The sequence below is a fragment of the Urocitellus parryii genome, chromosome 11, assembly GCF_045843805.1.
Source record: "Urocitellus parryii isolate mUroPar1 chromosome 11, mUroPar1.hap1, whole genome shotgun sequence".
NCBI lineage: Eukaryota > Metazoa > Chordata > Mammalia > Rodentia > Sciuridae > Urocitellus > Urocitellus parryii.
In genome coordinates, this window is record NC_135541.1 from 3,824,541 (window position 1) to 3,846,354 (window position 21,814).

Consider the following 21,814-nt stretch of genomic DNA (forward strand, 5'->3'; position numbering starts at 1 on the left):
CTTCCCCGCTCCGCCCGCGCCAGCTGGGCCCGCCCCGCGCCCCGAGAGGAGCCCGCGGGGCGGGGCCGCAGTTCCCGGGAAGCGCCGGGGGACGCGTGCCGCCCGCCCCAGCCGCCCGCGCCCCCGGCTCACCTGAGCTGCCCGCCTCGACAGGCCGCACCCGCCGCCCCCAGAACCGGCGCTAGGAGGTGGAGCCCCGGCAACTGTCTGCCGTCTCTGGGCCTCTGGGCCGTGGAAGGGGTTGGGCCAAAAACACCAGAGACCCAGGTGGGAGACCCACCTTTCCCAGAAGACCTGGGTGTGGGTCTAGGTGATGACTCAGTCCTGCGTCCTAGGGAGCAGAGTCAGAGGTGGGCCACTTGCCCTGATTTAAGCTCACAGGCAGGGCCCAGGGCCAGGCCCTGGGACATCTCGGGAGGACTCTCATGGGAGGCTTCCTCCCTGGCTGTGGCAGGGAAGAGGCCTGGACTCCAGGTGCTGCCGCTTGACACCCCACCCCAGTACTGCAAGGCTGCTTCCCACTGTGTCTTCCACAGGGCCCCCCCTGCGGCTGGAGGGGCACAGAGCACAGAGAGGAACCACCGGGAGCTCAAGTGTGCTCCAGGCAGGAAGGGGTGGGCTCCAGAAGCACAGGACTCTTTCCAGGGGAGTATATACAAGTCTTTATAAAAGAACAAAGCTCAATAAATATGCAGCTTTACACAGAGCCAACCCAAGCCTGAGGTGGCCAGCAGGACTGGGAAGGAGAGAAAGAGGGGATTGGGGGCTAGGGTGCATCCCATTTGAGGACAGATGAGGGTGGCCATGGGAAGAGGAGTCTGGGAGCCCAGCCCAGAGGATTAGAGCTGGTAACTTCAGGAGTAAGGGACAAGGGACTTCCTGGGCAGGTGTGTGGAGAGGGTTCTATTGCCCAGGCCTGAGGCTCTGCTGAGCCCTCCTCCACTTCATCCAGTCCGACAAAGTGCAAATTGGCCCTGGGGTGGTAGCTGGGGTCCTGACTGACACTCCGGCTCATGCACACATGAGGCAGCAGGTGAAGCAGGTGCTGCACCCCCAGAAGCATGCTGTCTGCTGTCCCTTGGTCAGTGGCACCTTGGAAGCCTCCATCTGCTCAGACTTCCCTGCAAGGGTGGGGAGACAATTTCCTTGGCTGCTGCTATTTGGAGTGGCTCTAGTCACCCTCTCCCCCCACCACGATCCTTAATTCCCTTCACTGCTGCCTGCCGGAGACACCTACAGGCAGTGGGATTACGTGGCTTGCCCAGGCTCCTCCATGTCTGAGGCCCCAGCATTTGCCCTCGGAGCGGCCCACTTCAGTGGGACCAGCTCCTCCAGTGGAGGAGAGAGGCAGTGGGATTAAGTCCAAGGCTCCTCTCCGTCCCATCCCCAAATGCTGATGTTCCCAGTTATCATCACCATGCCCCTACCCACTACCAGAACTTAGTACAACAACAGCACACTAAGCCACCTGTCCCATACGCCAGCCAGGCCACTCACGAGGCAGTGAGCGTGGAATTAAGCAGCAGGGTGGTCCTGATTCGGTAGAGCTGGGCCAGGGTCAACTTCCTGTGCTGGACAGAGATCCCTGGTGGGGGCTCAGGTTGGACCCTGGGAGAGGGTGGCTCTCTGTACCTCCTCCTGGCAGGGCCTGCAGGCTCCCCAGGCAGACAACTGGTTCTGTCCCCAGGCTCTGGAGGCTCAGGGCTGCTGCCAGGTATGCATGCTGCCTGGCAATCCCAGCCAGGTCCAGCTTTCTGAGCAGAGCCCTGAGTCCTGGTGCCAGGAGCTACAGTGGCCAGGCAGAGCTCTGACAAGCTGCGGCTGGGAGCTGGGGGTCCTCCACAGGTGGCAGCCCCAGACAGCAGCTGGAGGAGGCTGGCCTCAGATTTAGACTTGAGCAGGCGAGGCAGGCTGGGCAGCAGCTGGACAGGGGTGCGGCGGCGGAGGCGGGGCGAGGGTGGGGGTGAAGGAGTTTGTGATAACTCTGTGGGCTGGGGCACTGGCTCCACCGCAGGGGCTGGAGCTGAAAAATCTTGCAGGGAGGTGGGGGACAGGGTGCCATAGGCAGAGTCCATGGAGCAAGAGCGGCCATCCACTGGGCCCAGCGGCAGCAGTTCGCTGGTGGGTGTGATCGATGAAGCAGTGGAGCTAAGAGAGGGCTCATCCGACTGGGAGCTTAAGGGGCCACCATCAAACTCGGAGGACAGCATCTCCCCAGGTTCCACCACAACCATGGCCAGGGTCTCAGTGGAGCCATCTGAAGCACTGTGGGGCCAGGAGGAAGGTCAGCCCAACCAGAGGAAGCCTAGAAGGCCTGGAACAGATCTCAAGGCTCAGAGCTCCTCAAGCTCCTGGGTCCACAACAGACAATAATGGATTCCAACACTCTTTTCTGGTCTAAGAATCTTCAGCACAGGGCTCCAGGCAGCCACCACTAATAGATCAAAGCTGACACTCAAATTAGAAACTGTTCTCCCTGCCTGGACCCTGGTGGGGACTGAGCTGCCTCCGACATCCCCTTCCTTGTTTACCACATGCGGCTCTTCAGAAGGGGCCATGGCTGGGTGTCAATGGCTAAGAGCATGAGTCCTTGGCGGAGGCACATGGCCTGCTGTGTGGTCTTGGGCAAACTTACCAGTGCTGGGAGTTGAGGCTGTTGCTGCTCCTGCGCAGGATGGTCGGGGAGCTGGCAGCCGAAGTGCTGCTCTCACCTTCCTCCTCCTCTTCTTCTTCCTCCTCTTCCAGTCTCTGTAGAGGTTGCTGATTGCCTGGGTGCTCCTGTGCGCGCAGCTGTTGCAGCTGGTTCTGTAGGTAGGAGAGAGTGGGCACAGGAGTAGAATGGACGGGGACCAGCAGTCTCGAGTCTGGCCTGCCTACCCTCACACCACTCTGCTCTCACCTGAGCATTGTAAATGGCATCCACCCAGCCTCGGCACAGGGCCTGGCCACTGGCCTGGAATGTGTAGGCCCCCACGGCACTGTGGAACTCGTTCAGGTAGATGAGGAGGAAGGAGCCTGGTCAGGAAAGACCCACATCAATGTTGGTGGAGATCAGAGCCCCTCCCACTGCAGCCCCAGCCCAGGAGCCAGTGCTCCTCACCGGGGTCCCGCAGCTCCCGGCACACAATCTTGTCCACCAGCAGTGGTGGCCTGATGACCTTGGTCCTCTCAGCCTTTTTCACTGCCTTGGTCACTAAGAGCAGATCAGTGAAGAGGAAGCAGTACACATCCATCTGGGGTGGGGGAGCAGGAGAGGGTCAGAGTCCCGGGCTTGCTGCAGTGTGCTGGGAGCACTAGGAGCACTGAGAACACTGCCGTATGCAAGGAGTGCTGGGAGTGCTGAGAGCACTAGGAACACTATGCTGGGAGCACTGGGAAACTGCAGGATGCTGAGAGCATTGGAGTTCACCGGGAGCACTAGGTTTTTGTCAGATACCTCTGCACCGCCCCCCGCCCCTGTGAATCTTTAAAATTCAGAGAAAGATGATTTTCTCTGAGACACACATTTCTGAATTATTTCAACCAGTTTACATTAAAGAGAAGAAAAGGAAGGTGATTTTTAAATCACAACGTGTAGACTCTCAGCTACCCAGTGCCTAAAGCCTGAGCAGCACAGTAAGCAAGGCCCTGGGCAGTTCCTGGCCTTTATAGACCATGCCCCTCCTGCCCACCTCTATGGCTATGACCCTGCTGTTTATGTGTAAAGAGTAAATTGCTTGCAGACCATCATCCATCACCATAGCTACAAAAATTGCTAGTTCTTGGGTCACCACTGAACTGACTATGCAGCTGAGAACCACTAGCTGCGGCCCACGAGGTCCCCAAGAAAGGTGGTCCACACCAAAGGGGCAAGGAGGGTGGGGCAGAGCAGGGGGTTGTGGCCCCTAAGTCACCTTGCTGTCCTTCCCCTCCTTCATCTTTAGGCTCCCCTCCAGCAGCAGCTGCCGTGTCTCCTCTGGGGAGGCACCAGGGATGGGTGCTGTCAGGTCCAGATGCAGAAATTCCTTCAGGAGCTGGGGATGGGGGCGTGGGTGTAGGGAAGGTTAGGATCTGAGTGCCCACCTCAGCTAGGAGGCCAGCATCACCCCCGGCTGCCATTTGGCCCTTCCTCCTTCCCAGCAGGACGCAGGCCCTTTCCCAAAGACACACGTGCCCACCTTGTCCACCTCGTCGTTGCTGCCCTCCACCACCTCATAGGCATCGATGCGGCTCACCACGGCTGCCAGCCGCTGCCGCTCCTGTCGCTGCCTCATGCATGTGTTCACGTGGTGGATGAAGCGCTCCACGGAGCTGATCTGGGGACAGGCAGTGTGGCTTCAGGCCCGGGGACAGGGAGGGACAGACAGCTGGAGGAGACCCCACCCACTGTTCGGGTTACCATGGTGGCGATGGCCTCCCTGTCTCGGGTCTCATCAGTCTTCCGCAGCACCGACTTGAGCAGCAGAGGGTATTTGGTGAGCCGTTGGTGGGGCTTGGCCAGCATGTCACTCAGCTTCAGCCGCTGGCACTGCTGGTGCTTCTCAGCCCACTGCAGCCAGAGGGGGCGGGACTCAAATCGGGCCCCGCCCAGCCAGCGGGAGCCCTCGGCCCAGCCTCAGCACCCACAGCGCCCCGCCAGCTCTCACCGTGATGTAGGCGCGGAACAGGTCGTTGTCCCGCAGCAGACCGCGCATGTACTCCATGCAGCCCTCCTCCTCCATGCAGTATCGGACGTACGGCTTGAACAGCGACCCGAACTGACCCAGGGGAGAACAACCACAGCACCTGTGACCCCGCGCTCCCTGTGGACAGGCCCAGGCCTCACAGTGCTTTCGGGACCACCCAGGGGGTGACAAGCTTATTATTCCAGGTGAGATGGACTACTGAGTGGATGGCCAAGGGGGGGTTCAAATTCAAACGCCAGACACATGCTTCCCACAGGGGTCACCCGGGGTCACTGGTCAGAGGGAATTGAGGGCAACAAGTACACGGGATTAGGCCATGGAGTCTTGGATGCCCCAACCCTGCCTCAGTGGCCTCGCCTGCGTCCGACCCTGCGCGTCCGACCCTGCGCGTACCATCTTGAAGCCTTTGAGGAAGTCCCCAGGCTGCAGCAGGGCCCGCGTGCGCCGCGCCTTCTCCAGCACCGGAGCCATCACACCGCCCCAAAATGCGCGGTGCAGCCGAGCGATCTCTGGGATGTTGCTGAACAGACGCTCCGCCTCCACCTGCGCAGGGCGGAAGGTGGGTCGGCCCCGCCCCACAATCCTGGCCCCGCCCCCTTCCCAGTACCTCCCCCGCCCCCGTTCCCAGGCCAGGCCATACCTCGCACAGCAGCCCAGACTCTTGCAGGTTCAGAAGGCAACACAGGAACAACTGTGGGGACAGAGGACACTGCAGCGGACCTGAAGCCCCACCCAGACTCAGGCTCCCTTCCACGAAGGCCAGAATCAGGGATAAGGAGGGAGCAGGAGCACCATTTGGTCTTCTCATTTGGGAGCTCCAAGGCCCCCGTGGCCCACCTGGGGGTCAACCTGCCCTCGCCCCACCTGGAGGAGAGCAGGGGGAGACTGGCCCTGCAGCATCCCCTGGATCCTCTCCTCTACCCTGGCCCAGCCGCAGGTTTTGCCTTAGAGGGTGAATCCTCTTTCCAGGAAGACTTCTTGAACCCCCAGGCACAGGGCAGGCGCTCCCCTCCCTGAGCTGGACCCCCACAGTGCCTATACATCCTGCCTCCTGTAGGGTGTGGGCCCTGGCACCTGGCACACACCAGTGTTCAGAAGCAGCCTTGAAGGAGAGAATGAGGCCTCACCTGTGTTCACTCAGCTTAACCTGCCCAATCTGCCTGAAGCCCCCTCCCAGGTGCCTGTGGAATCATCTGTTCTTGGGGGGGGCAGCCCTTCTCTGATTTTCCTGTGCCCCCTTTGTTGTTGGGTACCTGCTCTTTCTGCAAAACCCCAGATTCAGCTGAGAGTCCACCTAGAAAGAGACCAGGGCGGCAGGTAGGTGAGGTGGACGCTAGGATGGAGGCCCCCACTTACGTTGGTGATCACTCGAAGTTTCCTGATGTAGGAGGCCTCCGTGTGCAAGAGCTCCCACACTGCCTCCTGCTGGTGGCACTGCCGCCGGGTCAGCTTCTAAAGGGAGGGCAGGGCAAGTCAACTAGGAGCCCAGGGCTAGGCAGGGCAAGGTGGGGTGGGCAACCCTGCATGGAAGTCCTCGATTTCCTGATAGGGACACAGAGGTCCTGGAGGAGGCAGGCCACTCTCACCATCACATGGATCTTCACAATCAAGACACCCACGACTGGGTCTTCCTCTGCCACCAAAACAGCCAAGCCACGTGCCATTTTCACACAGCTTATTTCCCCCAAAGTGGGGACAGCCTCTTGGGGCCATTTTATGGAAGATCCTGTCACTGGGTCCTCATAAGGGCTATCCCCCTTTCATACGCTAGGAGGGATGGGAAGGCTGCAGCTGCACCCACCTCATGCCCATCAATGAGCTCCCTCCAGCTGTCCTCCAGCCGGAGGCACGGGGTATCCTCATCCTCATCCTCATCGACCTCTTCCTCCTCCCAGGAGTCGTGGTCAAAGCGCAGCCTCCGGGGCAGCCGCGGCAGCCCAAAAAGGCCATAGGCATGCAGCTTGCCCTCCAGCTGCTCCATCTTGTCCACCTCCTAGGAGGAGACCCACGGTCAGGGTCAGGGCCAGCAGCTGCCCTGCCCCTGGAGCCCACAGGGCCACATACCCTGCCAAAGGCACTGGTGCTGGGACTTGAGCTGAAGAAGCCACTGAAGCGACTGGCTGCCCGGTTCTTCCAGCTGTCACTGCCCCCACTGCTAGTGCCACTGCTGTTGCTACTGGGTAGAGAGCAGCTGGAGGGCATGGGGGGCTCTTGCCCCGGGATGCTGGACTCCCCCAGGAACTCTGACATGTTCTTGCGACGGCGGCCAGGTGCCTAGGGAGAGCACGGAGGTCAAGGCCAGCCTGACCCGCCTCTGTGACCCCACCTCACAGGGATTCCCAGGACCTCAGGCCAGCTTGGGATGTGGGAGGGTCTCTACACCTGGCCCTGGGTGTCAGTTCTCCTGAAACCTGGACTTCTCAGGGCTGAAAGGTGCAGACAGATTCGCCCAACTGTCTTCCCCCAGCCACAAGCACAGAGCAGGTGGGAGGAAGAGTTATACACACACTCAAAGGCACCAACAAGTACTGCTCCAAATGGGGCCCGTGCCATGTGAGGTCTCACTCCCGAGCACAGATGGGCTCATGAACACACACTCTCCGACTCACTGGGCAGCAGAAGACTCAGAGACAAGACCTGTCGCTAAATTCAGAGGAGCCCTAGGCTCACAGCCGGCTCCATCTTCCAGAAGGGGAAGTTAAACCCCAAGAGTGGACAGTGAGGGACCCAGAGTGACTTCCCTCTAAGCTGTGCTGCTCCCAGCGCCGACAGCCCCTCCTCACCAAAATGTCGAGGCTCTCCCGGCGGCTCTGGGGATCCACACGCTCCAGTGCGGGGGACCAGGCCCCGGCCGACCGCAGGATTGGCAGGCTCAGGGACTTGGAGTCCTTCACACCCTGCTCCACTTTGCCCTCATCCCCTGGCTTGGCTGGGGTGGTGTGGGGGCAAAAAGAGGTCTTCAGTGCCTGGGTCTGAGGGAGGTGAGGCCCCAGTCCTCTCTCCCCAGAGGATCTGAGCCCAGGCCCAGCTGCCCTCCTCCCACAGCCCCACCCTGACAGCACCCGGCAGAGACACCTGTATGGTAATGAGCCTGCTCAGGGCCACAGCCAATGGGAAGCTGAGCCTGGAAAGGGCTCCCATCTCCGGGAGGAGGCACCACCAGGTCCTAGCAACCCGGCTACCTGTGAAGCCTGCTGCTCACCTTTGACCCGCAGGTAGTGTCCACCAAACCTGTAGGCCTCGAAGGTGAGGGACAGGGGCGTGTTGGACTGGTCGAGGTAGATATCCACTTTGCCCAGTGCAATGCCCTTTCTTTCAAACACGGGCAGCAGCACCTCCCTATCCCCAAGAGGGAAATGTGTGTGTTGGGACAATTTATGCAATACCCCTCTCCATCCACCTCCCCATCAGAAAAGGGAGGCATGGGCAGAATCCTGTCCCCAGGGAGCACACAGGCCAGCACACGCACGCCTTCACAGGTACGCTGGGACCAGGCCCTGCACACAGGATTGGAACGCAGATGCACAGACCCTGTCCTGGTCTCTTGCACAGGTATGTACATCCACACAGGACTGCCCAGAGGTGGAGACTCACAGCCACCTCTCTCTCCCCCTGTCTGTCTGTCTGTCTCTCTCTCTCTCTCTCACACACACACACACACATACACACAGACCTGGAGCCTCCAGCTAGGGAGGCCTCACTGGCCCCAGCCCCACTTCCTCCCCCAGCAACACGGAGCCCTACCCCAGCGACTTCTTCTTTAGAGCCGGCACGATCTCTGTCTCTATATCCACGTTCAGGTCAAATTTCAAGGTGAAGCACTCCTTGCTTGGGTCCTGTGATGACAGGGGTCTGTCAGCTTCTCCACTGCCAGCCCTCATCTCCTACCAGTCCCAAACCAGGAGGGAAACCCCAGCAGGCAGGTGAAGGCCAGGGGTCTCCCAGCCCTCCTCTGTCCCTGGGAGGCCACAAGGGCTCTCCTGCCCAAGGAGCTCCTGGAGAAACCTCAGCCAGAGCTAGGGCAGTGCTGGCTGCAGGGTACAGTGGCAAGGAAGGGACACGCTCACTCCAGACCCCATCCCGCATCCTAGAGTTCAGAGTGGGGAGGCCCCCGCCGAGGGGAAAGGAAAGGGCCTGGGAGGGGCAGGCACTGACTGGGCACCCCCTCTGCCAGCCCTGGGGCTCCTCACATCTGTGTGTCTCCTCCTTGCTTTCTTCTTGGAGAGTCTCAGTCCTGTACTCTTCCGGTCCCTTCAGGGAAAAAGTGAAGGCAGATCTGGGAGGTGGGGGTGGGCCCTCACCAGGAGAGGATGTGAGTGGGGCCCTGGCAGGTCCCACATGGGACTGTGCGCCCTCTGGTGGCCAACACAGGCTCACACAATGCTACCCAGTCAGGCAGGGGAGTAGGCTCCCAGACACCTTGCAGGCTGGCCCAGGCTGGGACAGCCTCCTCCAGGAACCAGGGTATCCACAGGGGTGGGAGGAGTTTGCCACTCGGCTTTTCTGAGAAAGGTGCCAAAGCAGCTGGTGCCTGGGGCTCTCCCCCAGGGTCTCTGCTCTGCCCACCCCCCCTCACCTACCCCTTGCCATCTACAGAGCTTTCCTCCTCCTCCTCATCCAGGTCCACCGCAGGGCTGGTACGTGGGGGGCATGACCGGGTGGACACATTCCGGGCTAGGACAGAGCCTTTGAAGAAAAGGGGTAGAGGGTTGCACCTTCTCCCTCCCTGACCCCTCCTTAGTCCTTGAACATGGCTACCTCCAGAGGGGCAGTCTGTGACCCCTGGAATCCCTCACCAAGTTGCTAGGGTCCTTCAGGTCTTCAAGGAGATGGAGGGTTTGTGTGTGTGTGTGTGTGTGTGTGTGTGTGTGTGTGTGTGTGCGCGCCAGGGATTGAACTCAGGGACACTCGACCACATCTCCAGCCCTATTTTGTATTTTATTTGGAGACAGGGTCTCACTGAGTTGCTTAGTGCCTTGCCCTTGCTGAGGCTGGCTTTGAACTCGACATCCTCCTGCCTCAGCCTCCTGAGCTGCTGGGATGACAGGTGTGTACCTCCGTGCCTGGCAGAGATGGATTGTTCATTACCATCTATCCCTCAGACACAAAGAGGTACCCCAGGAGGACACCCCAGGTGCTGGGATCATTGCAGGCAGGGAACAAAGTCCATGGATCTTCCTTTCAGGCATCCCCTCACCACGCTGCATGGACAACACCTGTGGTCATGTGGGAGGGAGAGCAGGGCCAGCACTGCTGCACAGGCCTGGACGGCTTTCAGTGGCGGGGCGGGCAGGCCCTCTCAGCCAGAGGGTTCCTTGTTTCCTACCACAGGTCCTCCGACCTGCCTCCACCCCACCTGCCTCTGCCTGGAGGGTCTGCCCGGAAGTCCCTGCCCTGGGGACCACAGAAGGAGAAGAAAGGGGACTTTCTCCAGCTGGTCTGGGCCACACAGCACTGGGAGACACAGGCCTGCCCTCGAGATGGGCACTGGCCCTGGAGGGTCTGTCTGGCTAAAACAAAAGAACTGCCACATATTTGGATTACAGATGACTCTCTTCCTCCTGATGACCCTGTCAAGGTTCCAAGGGTTACCAAAACACTGTCCCCACCCCAGAGCTGCCCAGGAACTCTTGGGGCCAGCAGGGGCCCTCTCCTGCTGACCTTGGGGGGGCAGGTCGAAGCGGACATGCCCATCGTAGCGCACGGCGCTGTGGAATTTGCTGTCACAGGCCTCGCAGAGGTTGAGCGGCCCCCGGCGGTGCAGCTGCTGGCAGTCTGCGTGATGGCACACCTGCAGGTGGAGAAGGGGAGGGTGGATCAGGGCTCCACGGGCAGGTGCCGCCCAGACCGTGGCAGTGCCCAGCTGTGGCTGGCCCTCTCACCCAGCCAGCCATTCCCACGGGCACCTGATGCTTTGCCCACGTTGATTCATTTGGCAAACCTTCCCCAAGCACCCGCCATGTGCCCATTCCTAGGAAGGCAGAGAGAAGCAAGGCCTGCCCTGGAGGAGACCTCGAGCAACAAGCATGAGGCTGGGCAACCAGGGCCTCTCCCTGGGGCCCGGGCAGGAAGACCCCCAAGATGGAGCTTGGGAATGCTCTTTGGTTTGGCCAGTTTGGTGTTGGCGAAGCCCTCCACCCATCCTGCCTTCTGTCGTTAATTCTGAGGCCCTAATGGCACGGGGTAGAGCTGTAGAGCAGTCACCTGGAGGTGCTGTGGGCGTCACCTGGGGTCCACACACCACTGCTGCTGACTGGCACCTACATTTACTGGGCCTGCCTCCTCCATCCTCCAGGGTGACTGTCATGTCTTCTAACCTCCAATGGCCCAGCCTAACCTACTGTGGTCACTCTGCTTCCTGCTACTCCAGAAAAACAGAAGCCAGCAGCAGGAGACCCGCGTGTCCGGTCGCGGCGTGACGGTCCCACTCCAGTCTCAGGCAGCCTTCCTCCAGGCCCTCCCCCAGGGACGCAGGGATGCTGCTCAGATTCCCCTTCCCCTGCACGGCCAAGTGTCCCTCCACAACACAGGATCACAGTCCAGCACCGGGAGCCCTCCACCTCAGGAGCACTGCTGACCCGGCCAGCCGCACTTCCCTGCCAGCCCCTGCTCCTTCCCTCCACAGCGCAACTGCACACCACACCGGGTGTCTGTGTCCACACTCACCACAATCGCCACTTCCCAGTCCTTGCCTCCCATTCTGTTTCCTAGTTTTCATTTTTAAATATTTCAAACCTCATTGGGCACAGTGGCACATGCCTGTAATCCCAGTGACAAGGGACTCCGGGGCAGGAGGATCACAGTTCACTGCCAGCCTTAGCAACTTAGCAAGGCTCTAGCAACATGGGGAGACCCTGTGTCAAAATAAAAAATTAAAGGGCTGGGATGTGGCTCAGTGGTTAAGCACCCCTGGGTTCAATCCCTGGTACCATTTTTTTAAAGAGAAAGAGAGATAGAGAGAATTTTATATATATAAAATAGACACAACATCTTTGTTTGTATGCGGTGCTGAGGATCGAACCCAGGCCGCACGCATGCCAGGCGAGCGGGCTACCGCTTGAGCCACATCCCTAGCTCCCCCCAAAAAATTTTTTCAAGCCCTCTGAAAGTTATAATAATAATAGCACAATGACATCCACACAAGTGTCAATCACTGTCACATCTGACTTCACGCTCATCACTCCTTGCTGTGATGCAGAAATAGGGCATGGCCTGAGAATAAGAATTTTTCTTTTAAACAGGCTCTCACCATGCTGCCCCTGATGGTCTTCAACTTCTGCACTCAAGCAATTCTCCGGCCTGAGCTCCCCCAGTAGCTGGGGCTACAGCTGTACGCCACCCGGCAGCTCAGGGATGTTTCCCGCAAAACCCCACACAGTGGACACCCTTGAGAACCAGGCCCTGTACGGATACTCCTTCTGATTCCCTCAGGCTCTCGGCTGTCTAAGGTCGCTCCTTTGTGGGGCTTTCCTCACCCAGAGTCCAGATGAGGTCTGCTCAGGGCCACGCTGTCTCTTCACTCCTTTACCAGTGAAGGCTCCAAGGGCTTTTGTTTGTTTTGTTTTGTTTGGCAGGGAGGAGAAGGGGGTCTTTCATAACCTGACATTTGTAAGTGTCCAGCCAGTAGCCTGGCAGGAAGCCCCATGTGGATTGGCCTGGCTGTACCTAGATGGTGTCAGGCTGAGTGTCTGGATTGGGACTCTACTGACTCCGTGCTCCCTGACAACTGATCATTTGGGGATTTTTGTTGTTGTTGTTGTTGTTGTTGTTTTGGTACTGGGGGTTGAACTCTGGGGCACTTGTCAAGCAATAGCCTCGACCCTATTTTGTCTTTTATTTAGAGACAGGGTCTCACCGAGTTGCTTACTGCCTCACTTCCGCTGAAGCTGGCTTTGAACTCACAACCCTCCTGCCTCAACCTCCCGAGCTGCTGAGATTACAGGCCACTGGGGATCTTACTGCATCCTCTAAAGTCCCTTTTCCTACCTGGCATGTTGACACATACCTACTACCCTAGCTACTTAGGAGGCCAAGGCAGGATCATCATAAGTTCAAGGCCAGCCTGGGTGACAAAGCCAGATCCTGTCTCATAAAACAGAAATAACTCAATAAATTTCTCGTGTTTTTTAAAAATATTTATTCTTAAGTTTTAGGTGAACACAATATCTTTATTTTACATTTAAGTGGTGCTGAAAATGGAACCCAGTGCCTCGGGCATGCTAGGCGAGCGCTCTACCACTGAGTCACAACCCCAGCCCCAAACTTCTCTTGTTCTAAAGCCAGATGTGCTAAGTTGTTACAGCAGCTCCAGGAAACTAATACATTGGGCGAAAAATCTTGGGGTTACTCTGGACCTCCACCGAGTCAGTCTGAAAACTCTGTTGGCTGTATCTTTAGTTTCTATAACCTCAACACCCACCGATGCCCCTGTCACTTAGCCAGATGGCATCAGTGGCCTCCCAACTCTTCTCCCTGGCCCTGCCCACCACTTCTCCATGGAGAGCCAGAGTGAACATGTGCGAAGAGGAGTCACATTCCATCCACTCTAAACCTTCCAATGGCTCCCATCTCACACCCACAAAAGCCAGACGTGCCCTGTCCTACACATCTGTCCTGGCTTGCTCTGCCCCACCTGCTGGCCTCCTGTCTGTGCTCTGACCTGGCATTGCTGGTCCCCCAGACGGCAAAGCGCGTACCCCTGCCTCCTCTCCTGCAGATCTTCACTTGCAAAGCCACCTCCTGTCCTTCTGCCCCTGACCTTGCTCCGGTTCTCTCCTGACCATCTCCTTACTCTACTCTGTTGCCTCCACACCTGCGCAACTGCACGTCTTCACCCGTCTGACTCACAGCCCTCAACTACACTTGATTAATTTATTAATTGGGAAAGTGGAGAGGCACTGAAGAGTTTTTGGCTGTGGAGAGCCAGATCAGAGATTTCCAAGATAACAGACAGGGCAAAGGTGGCCTGGACAGCAGAGAAGCTGACCCCAGGAAGGAGATGGGAGGTTAAGAGGAGGTGGGAAAGGTTGAGGTCCACTGGTGATTCCATCCTCATGTATCTGGGGCTACCCTGAGGGTCTTACATGTGTCACCCTCTCCTCCTGGGAGAGGGGGTTCTTATTGGACCTATTTTATCTAAGAGAAGAGTAAGGCTCAGAGAGGTTAAGTCATTTACCTACAGTCACATAGCCAATGGAGTCAGGACTTGAAGCCAATGTATGTGACTCTAGATCCCAGATTTTAATCACACTCATACCATTTCAGGCATCTGAGAAGAGAGAATGAGTGGAGGAGACAGGACACATGTCAGTCCTGGGGCCTTGCGGACAGGAGAAATTAATCTTCATCTGATGCTCATTGTTTTGGCCCTATGTTCCTCGCTCCTCCATTACACAGAAAAGGGTACAGGGCATGGAAACGGTGACCACTGGGTGATCCTGCTTAAGGGGTCTACCTTTTGTGGAGCTGGGTCCTGGGCGGCAGCAATGGACACTCTAACTCAGACTGCTGCTGGCAGCGCAAGTGCCAGATGACCCCACTCCTGTGCCCCACACAAGTGGCTGTCAGGGCCTGAGGCAGGGGTGTGGGTCTCAGCCACTACAGCTGTTCCTGGCTCCTGCCTTAACTTACTGCCTCACTCACCCCCCCACCCCACCCCAGGCACTGCTGCCAAAGCCTGGCTCTGCAGACTCGGGGCCCCAGGCTCCCAGCGTCTCCTCTTGATAAAGACACTACTCAGCCCCTCTTCCCAGGAGGTCCCCAGTCTCCCAGCTCAGCAGTCCCTGCACTGCACCCAGCCTGGGCAGCTAGCCTGGCACAGGCTCCCCCTCTAACCTCTTCCTAACCCTAGCAGCTTAGGTGCCAGTGTGGGTGGCACTGCAGGCCAACCAGGCCGCAGCCCCATGGTGGGTGTGTGGGGGCAGGAGATGGCTGGCAAGTGCCTTGCTAGGTTGTAGGGTCCTGAGGAGGGTCCCTGGGATCCTTTCAGCCCAAGTCTCTGACTCTGTGCCACAATCATGTTTTTAAACCAGTCCAATAAACAGCAGATTTCACACAAAGATCCACTCCTTACAGCAGATTCAGTGTTCAACAAATATTTATTGAGCACCTACTATAAAGCACTAGGCTCCCTTGAGGGCCTGGAGAGTCACTCCCCAGCCCTGCAATGAGCTTTGGTGAACACCACCACCATGGCTGCAGCTACAATGCACCAAAACCTCACCCCTCCAGTCTTGTGGGCACCCCCAGGGTAATAAACACCAGCTACACCATGAAGCTCAGGACCAGGACCTGAACCAGGTGTTTCCAGACTTAACCATGCAGATCTGGCTGAGGACCAAGCTGCAAGTTGCAGGAACACACACACAACCCTGCCAGGGAGAACCAGGAGCCCACTGAGGGGCTGAGGCTGGGGTGGGCAGAGCTCCTTTGGATCATTTCCCCTCCCCACTTCCTCACAGCCCATGTCCAAACCACAGGCCTCCCCAGCTCCAAAAAGGGCCAGGAGTCTCCCCAACATTTAAGCTGAGTTGCCTTGTCCCCCAAACCAGGTTCTTGGACCCTTCTCTCAGACATGGGTGCCCCTCCCCACCCTTCCTGCCTGCCCACCAACACCCCTGATGTAGGCACCTCTGACAGCCCAGGAAGAGCCCCAGGTGGGGTGCAATAAGTTCCCAGGGGAGACCCCACCCCCTGCAAACCACGGAACGGGCAGGTCCCACACCTCCAAAGGTGACGGCCTTCCTAATAGCAAGGGAGGTGGGAGGGTGGCGGGGCCTGGGAGCACAGCCAAGGCCGCCCAGGGGCACCGGGAGCCAGGCTCCCCCTCACCTAGGACTGGCCAGAGGCAGAAGGGAGGCCTGTGTGCCCAGGAGGGCGCGGGGCTGGGACCCGTCCAGGGCCGGGGACGCAGGTGTGTCCGCACACAGGACGGGCACAAGGGGCCCGCTGGGCGGGGGGCGCCCTTCTGCTTGGGGACCGCCCCGCCCCCGCCCTACCTGGCCGACGCTGGCGCGGGCGCGACCCCCGACGCACAGGGACTCGGGCTCCCGGGAAGGCGGCGCGGGGCCGGGCCTGGAGGCCGCTCGGCGCCCGGAGACGCCGGGGCCTGTCCCCATGGCGGCCGGAGGAAGCGGCGGTCTGTGCCGGACGACGCGTGGAGCCCGGCTTCCTGCCATTGTGCGGCCGCGCCCGCCCCGAGCGCGGGACGCAGGGCCGGGCCCGGGCCACCCCGCGGAGCTCGCGCACGGCCCCCCGCGCCCCCCGCCCTTGTCCCGGAGACGCCGCCCCCCGCCCAGCCAGGGCTCCCGGAGGGTCCGTGTCCGCGCGCAGCCGGGGACGCCCCTCCGCTCGGACCCCTGCCTCCCGCCGCCACATCCTGCGCCCAGAGGCCTTCCCGGGGGTCATCCCAGCCCCGCGCGCAGCGCTGGCCGAGCGCGGGGGCCCCGGACCCCGGGGGGTGGCGCGGAGAGGTGGGCCGGGAGTAGGGGCTGCGGGCCCGCGGTCAGGAAAGCCCACAGCCCAGCTCGGCTTCGCCAGAGGTCCCTCTGCTCCAGGAGGGGTCCCCACCGCCAGGGGGCGCGAACAGAGCCTGGATGGGGTGCGGGGTTCCCACTAGGTGCCCATTGAGCGCTTTCACACTCAGTCCCAGGAAGCGGGTGGGCACTATTATCCCCACTCATCACATGGGGATGAAGTGACACAGAGACCTAAAAGGGTACCGGCAGGGCCGAAAACCAGACCTCAACTCCAGGCCTCAAATGGCCTCCTCGGGATACTCCTCAGTACCCAGTCAGGACCACCCAGCCCACCCACTCCTAGACAGCTCCTCCTCCACCTGGATACATGCAGAAAGTGAGGAGCAAGGGTCTGTGAGATGGTTTGGAGGGGGCAGGGGTTTATCAGGGGCCAGGAGGCTTCAAGAGCCACCCCCACTCCCAAAGGCCAAGTCATCCTTTGTCCACACCACAGGCAGATCTGTGTGTGTGTGTGTGTGTGTGTGTGTGTGTGTGTGTGTGTGTGTGTACCTTCTTGGGGATTGAACCTACGGCCTTGCACGCGCCAGGCAAGCGGTCTACCTCTGAGCTACATCCTCAGCCTTTAAAAAAAATTTTTTTTTTTCCCCATGGCTAGCTGGCTCACTGCTAAATTGTCCAGGCTGGCCTGGACCTTACAACCTTTCTGCCTCAGCTTCCCGACTAGCTTGGATTACAGCCACTGTGCCCAGCCAGGCAGGTCATTTGAAAATTGCTTAGAATAAAATCCCACCATGGCTTGGCTCCCACTTTGCCTCCTAGGTGGGCCCAGAGGATGGTCACCGTGGCTGGCCTTCCTGCTGGTGGTCCCTAACAATTCACCTAACTCGGGGCCTTCACCCTGCACGCTCCATCTAGAACTCCATGCACCCCTGATGTTCAAATGGCTGGCGGCGGGCTTCAACTTAATGCTACCTCCCCAAGCCCCCACCCCGCGCCAAAAAAAAAAAAAAAACTGGGGCAGTGGCTCAGTAGTAGTGTACTTGCCTGGCATGAATGAGGCACTGGGTTCGATTCTTAACACCACATGTAAATAAATAAAGTTCTATCAACAACTAAAAAAAATTTTTTTTAAAGCAAAACTGTCACTTTCCTTTTCCCAGTCACCTGAAGTTGAATTCATTCCTTCCTAGCCTCTTTTTTTTCCCTGTGTACCAGGGATTGAACCCAAAGGTGCTTAACTACTGAGCAACATCCACAGCCTTTTTTTTCCTTTCTTTTAAATATTCTTTAATTGTCAATGCACCTTTATTTCATTTATTTATATGCGGTGCTGAGAATTGAACCCAGTGCCTCACACATGCTAGGCAAGCGCTCTACCACCGAGCCAAACCCCAGCCCCAATTCCTCACCCTTTTTATTTTTGACACAGGGTTTCCCTAAATTGCTTAGGGCCTTGCTAAATTGTTGAGGCTGACCTCAAACTTGCAATCCTCCTATCTTCAGCCTCCTGAGTCACTGGGATCACAGGCATGTGCTACTGCACACTAGGATGTCCTTGACAGAGGCCAGGATCCTGGCTAGCTGGCTCACTGTGTCCTCAGGTCTTCCCATGGTACTGGCCCACAGGGGTGTTCTCCATGTAAATGAGATCAAAGAATGGATGAATGAAGGCAAAAGAAGGTTCTTCAGCCACAGCAGAACTTAGGGATAGGGTCATCTCGACCAGGATATCACTTTCTTTTAGTTCTCAGCGGACACAACATCTTTGTTGGTATGTGGTGCTGAGGATCGAACCCGGGCCGCACGCATGCCAGGCGAGCGCGCTACCGCTGAGCCACATCTCCAGCCCCCAGGATATCACTTTCTGACCATCAGTCAACACAGCGTCCCCCCTGCTAGACCAAAGGGTCTCTCCCTCCTCTTAGGATCTGTGACCTCTGGCCTGCTGGGCCTGGACAGGTAAATTTCCATTTCAAATCCTGGTGATCTTGCCCCAGCCCCTGGCCCCTGCCTCACAGGCAGACAGCTACCTTCCACTGAGCACTGCCAAGTGCCACCATTTCCAGGAGTTTGTGCAAAGCCCACTCCTCCTCTCAGGGACTCCAGGAAGAAGACACGTTACTACCCCAACTTGACAGAGGAATAAGCTAGGGAGAGGGTGTGGGACTTGCCCCAAGGTCAGCCGCACTTAAGTGGGGAAATGGGTACCTGAGCAGGCCCAAGAAGTCCTGGCCCCTGACTCCCTGGGGAGGGAGCCTCTCCCCAGCCCAGCCCAGGCCAGCCAGGGCTGGCTTGCTGAAACTGATACTCAGAAACCAGATGCTAAGGCTGAGGAATCCTGCTCTCCAAGGCATCCCCCACCCCAGGCCATTCTCCCCTAGCACCAGCTCCTTGGCCCCCAAAAAGCAAAGGGCAACCCAGAGCATCCTGCCCCATGATGGTTGGGATCCAGCTGGTCAGGGGTGGGGACAAACAGCAGCTCCTCATTCCACCCACAGCAAACTGGCCTACAACCAAGAGCCAGGGCTCCCTGGTGGAGGGGTACCCCTGTCCAGGGGTTCTCCAGCAGCAATCAACTACCCTGGGAGCCTGCTGGCCCCAAGGCGCACCCACCACCTCAGAAATCCAAGGGTGGAGCCCGCATGCACGGGCAGGCTGGCCAGGCGGGGCATCTGTCTTCACTGCACAAGGCCCACGGGCTCCTCCCTCCCTCAGCCTGGGCCTCACTCTTTGTCCTCTGGGTCCCAACACCCATTCAGAGGCAGAGCATTTACTAAGGCAGAAGGTGGGCCCAGAAGACCTCTCGGCAGGCTAGGCCACCCCACAGGCCCGGTCCTCTGGGGAGGTCCCGGCACAGAATGGAGGCTAAGGGAAGAGGAAGGGGCTGTGAACTCTTCTGCTGAACCCTGTGGAATGTGCCAGACTCCTGAGGGCAGCAAGCGAGCACCTGGTACCCACTTCCCCAGGGCCACCCAGAAGGCTTCTTGAGAGGGAACTGAAAAAAGGATCTGGGGCCCACCTACCCTTCCCTTCCCACACTGGGCAGCAATCTCCATGTGACCAGAACACAGGCCGTTTTTCCAGAATTTACTACATAAGGGTGGCTGGTAGATCCTGGGGTGTCCCTGGCCAAGGGACAGGGACTAGGAATACACACCAGGGAACTGCCACACCAAGCCTGAGAAAGGTTATTGGGACCCTTTTGGCCCCCATTTTCCGGTCTTCCACAGGCCAAGGTCTCCCTTGGGTTCATGGATGCCCCTCCCATCTCCCCAAACTATTCCAGGCGCAGCCTCTTGCGCCCCCTGCTGGCTTCTAGAGGACTGACGGGGGTCTTCCTGATGGAGCTGGGTAAGTGGCACTGGACTCAACCACCAGACAAGACTAGGTGGCCCCAAGATCCCCCGCTGGGCCAACAAGGCCACAGTCCCACAGACTCCTCATGTCCACACCACTGGGCCGACTACTGGAGTCGGTGGGGCAGGAGTGAGACCCTTCCGAACTCAAGTAAATGGAAACGGAGCCAGCGGGGACCCTATTAGAACCTGGTGGGGCCCTAGACTTGGGATTCTGACCATTAACTCAGGGGATCATGGTGCCAGACCCTCCCCCACCATCCAGGGAGATTCACCTAGAGACACAGGTCACCTGCCTGTGGTTGGGGCTGGGCGAGGGTACCGGAGTGGCCACAGGACTAGGGACACAGACCCAGAGAAATCACAGTAGGCCACAGGTAACGTCGGGGTGCACAGGGGCCCCAGGAAGGGGCAGGCGCCTGAACCCTGCCAGATGGTGGCAGGAGGCCGGCTTGGGGGAGTGGGTTGGAGGCACCGCTGTCCCAGAGGGGCCCAGCCCTTTACAGATCTCCGGAAAGTTAAGTCCCTGGTCATTAACCTGGACTTGAAGACAGATGCTCACCCGTGCAGGGGCGAGGGCTGGCGAAGGCAGCTGCCCTGACCAGCCAGAGGACTCCCCAGGGGCCCAGGCGAAGGGACCCACAGGCCAAGCCAGGCTCCTTCTGCTCCATCAATGGCTGTTCTCTGAACTGTCCCTCCGCAGTGCCCCAGAAACGCAGTCCTTCTCGGGGTCCCTTCCTTTTTAACTGGCCCTCGCCTGGCATGGCTGGCAAGGGGGCCGTCAGTCCTTTGAAGTTCCGCTCTCCCTGCAGCCAGAGTTTAGAAAAACCAGGCTCAGGCCTGGGGGAAGGGCCCTCTCCCCGCACTGCTCCTGGCTGAGGGGGCGGGGCGGGGGCGGGGCTCAGTCCCCAGCGTTTTCCTGCACTTTGAAGCCTCTGCCTCCCCTCTGGCCCCTTCCCAGTTCAGGACCTCAGACTGCCAGGGCCCTCCTAGCACACGCCGACTCTTTGGGGCTGGACCCCAAAAGGGCAGCGGTCTCCTCTGTCCCTGCTTGATGAGCCAGGTGCCCCAGGCCTTCCTTTGTTCCCGGTCCCCAAAATTACCTAGGCAAAGCCCAGCCCCTTCAGAGGTAGATAAGACCACAGCCTGGCTACAGCTGACGGGCATCTAGAGGGACCAGCCACTCCCAAAGTTCCCCAAACCTGGCTATTCCCAGGGGCAACTGGTCTTCTGTCTTTTCCTGGCAAAGCACTGTCGGGACAATAGGCCCAACCTGTGCGGCTTCTCTCGATGACCAGCCCACTCCTCCCCTCTGCCCAGAGCCCACTGGCCTTCATCTGACACCCCGAGGACCCCTCTCATCCCTGCCCTTGCCCTATTGTGCTGGAAGGGAACTCCCAGGCCTCTGGGTGCCACCTGCTTGAATGTGCCCAGGGGCAGCCGCAGGCGATGCTGGAAACTCCTCCCCATATCAACCAGAACTAGTGCCCCACTACCACCCCCTTGGGAGCCAAGGAGGAAAAGTCACCTCCCTTGCCCCCTGACTACTCCCTGGGAATGGGAACGCTGAGGGCCGGCAGACCAGGTAGAGCCTGGTAGTCGGACACTCCATCCAGCTGTTGGGGTCCTCCATTATAACGTGGTGGAGGCGTGGTCCCTCCTGCCTGGGTGGGAGGAGGCCTGGAGGTGCTCCTCTGGTGCCTCGTGGTGGGCACTGAACAACCATGGCTGCTAGGATCTTACCTTTGTGGGAGCACTATGCCCGACAGGGCCAACACCCTCAAGTCTTTTGTCCCTTCAAATGTGGTGACCCCAAAGTCTAGGGGTGACTCTCTCCCATGCTGAGGATGAGCTCTGTGCTCACAATTGGTGCTCCGTGAATATCTATGGCATGCTCTATGCAAAGCCCTCTCTATGGGTCTCTCTTAATCCTCAACACCAAAGTTTGATGCCTGTTTCCAGATGAAACTGAGGCTCAGAGAGGTATAATGAAGTGCCCAGGGCCACACAGCTGCAAGGTGTAGGGCTGATCCTGGAGCTCACAGGTGTGACTTGCTGTACGTATCTTCATCCTGGAGACGGGCAGGGACACCACTTTTCTCCAGGGGTCTCTGGAGCATGCAGTTCAGACCTCTCACCTGGACAGGGTGCTCCTGGTCCAGCCTGCCTCCCTCTCCTCAAGTCCGTCCCCGTGGCCCCTGGCTTCACCTGCTATTTATGGCCCCCGGTCCCCATCCCCTACTCTTCCCGCTTTCCTTCACCTCTTTACATCCTTTTCCCAGGAATCCAGTTGCTTCCCCCAGGAATCCCATCCTGG

The 21,814-nt window shown here is 58.8% G+C and overlaps 1 protein-coding gene across 2 annotated transcripts; it reads right to left on the bottom strand.

The window, feature by feature from the left end:
• Nucleotides 1–1,493: 1,493 nt before the first annotated feature.
• Nucleotides 1,494–15,781, bottom strand: Plekhg5 (pleckstrin homology and RhoGEF domain containing G5). Of its 2 annotated transcripts, XM_026386056.2 has the most exons (21): nucleotides 15,662–15,781; nucleotides 10,326–10,455; nucleotides 9,245–9,350; nucleotides 8,855–8,915; nucleotides 8,409–8,500; nucleotides 7,867–8,003; nucleotides 7,448–7,593; nucleotides 6,729–6,938; nucleotides 6,466–6,657; nucleotides 6,021–6,116; nucleotides 5,305–5,355; nucleotides 5,058–5,207; nucleotides 4,626–4,736; nucleotides 4,379–4,528; nucleotides 4,158–4,295; nucleotides 3,894–4,013; nucleotides 3,101–3,233; nucleotides 2,900–3,015; nucleotides 2,636–2,805; nucleotides 1,781–2,265; nucleotides 1,516–1,571 (listed from the first exon to the last, which is right to left on the bottom strand). In XM_026386056.2, exons 1-21 carry the CDS (start codon nucleotides 15,779–15,781, stop codon nucleotides 1,516–1,518), a joined length of 2,970 nt encoding a protein of 989 aa, XP_026241841.2. The 2 variants fall into 2 exon arrangements, with proteins under 2 accessions (XP_026241839.2, XP_026241841.2); XM_026386054.2 differs by having other exon boundaries at nucleotides 1,494–2,265.
• Between the last annotated feature and the right edge of the window lie 6,033 nt (nucleotides 15,782–21,814).

Coding starts and splice junctions, on each gene's coding strand:
- Plekhg5 (XM_026386054.2), bottom strand. CDS start 15,781: ATGGGGACAGGCCCCGGCGTCTCCGGGCGCCGAGCGGCCTCCAGGCCC. Junction 7,594..7,866: donor ACACTACCTGCGGGTCAAAG/GTGAGCAGCAGG, acceptor ACACCACCCCAG/CCAAGCCAGGGGATGAGGGC. Junction 6,658..6,728: donor GCACCAGTGCCTTTGGCAGG/GTATGTGGCCCT, acceptor GTCTCCTCCTAG/GAGGTGGACAAGATGGAGCA.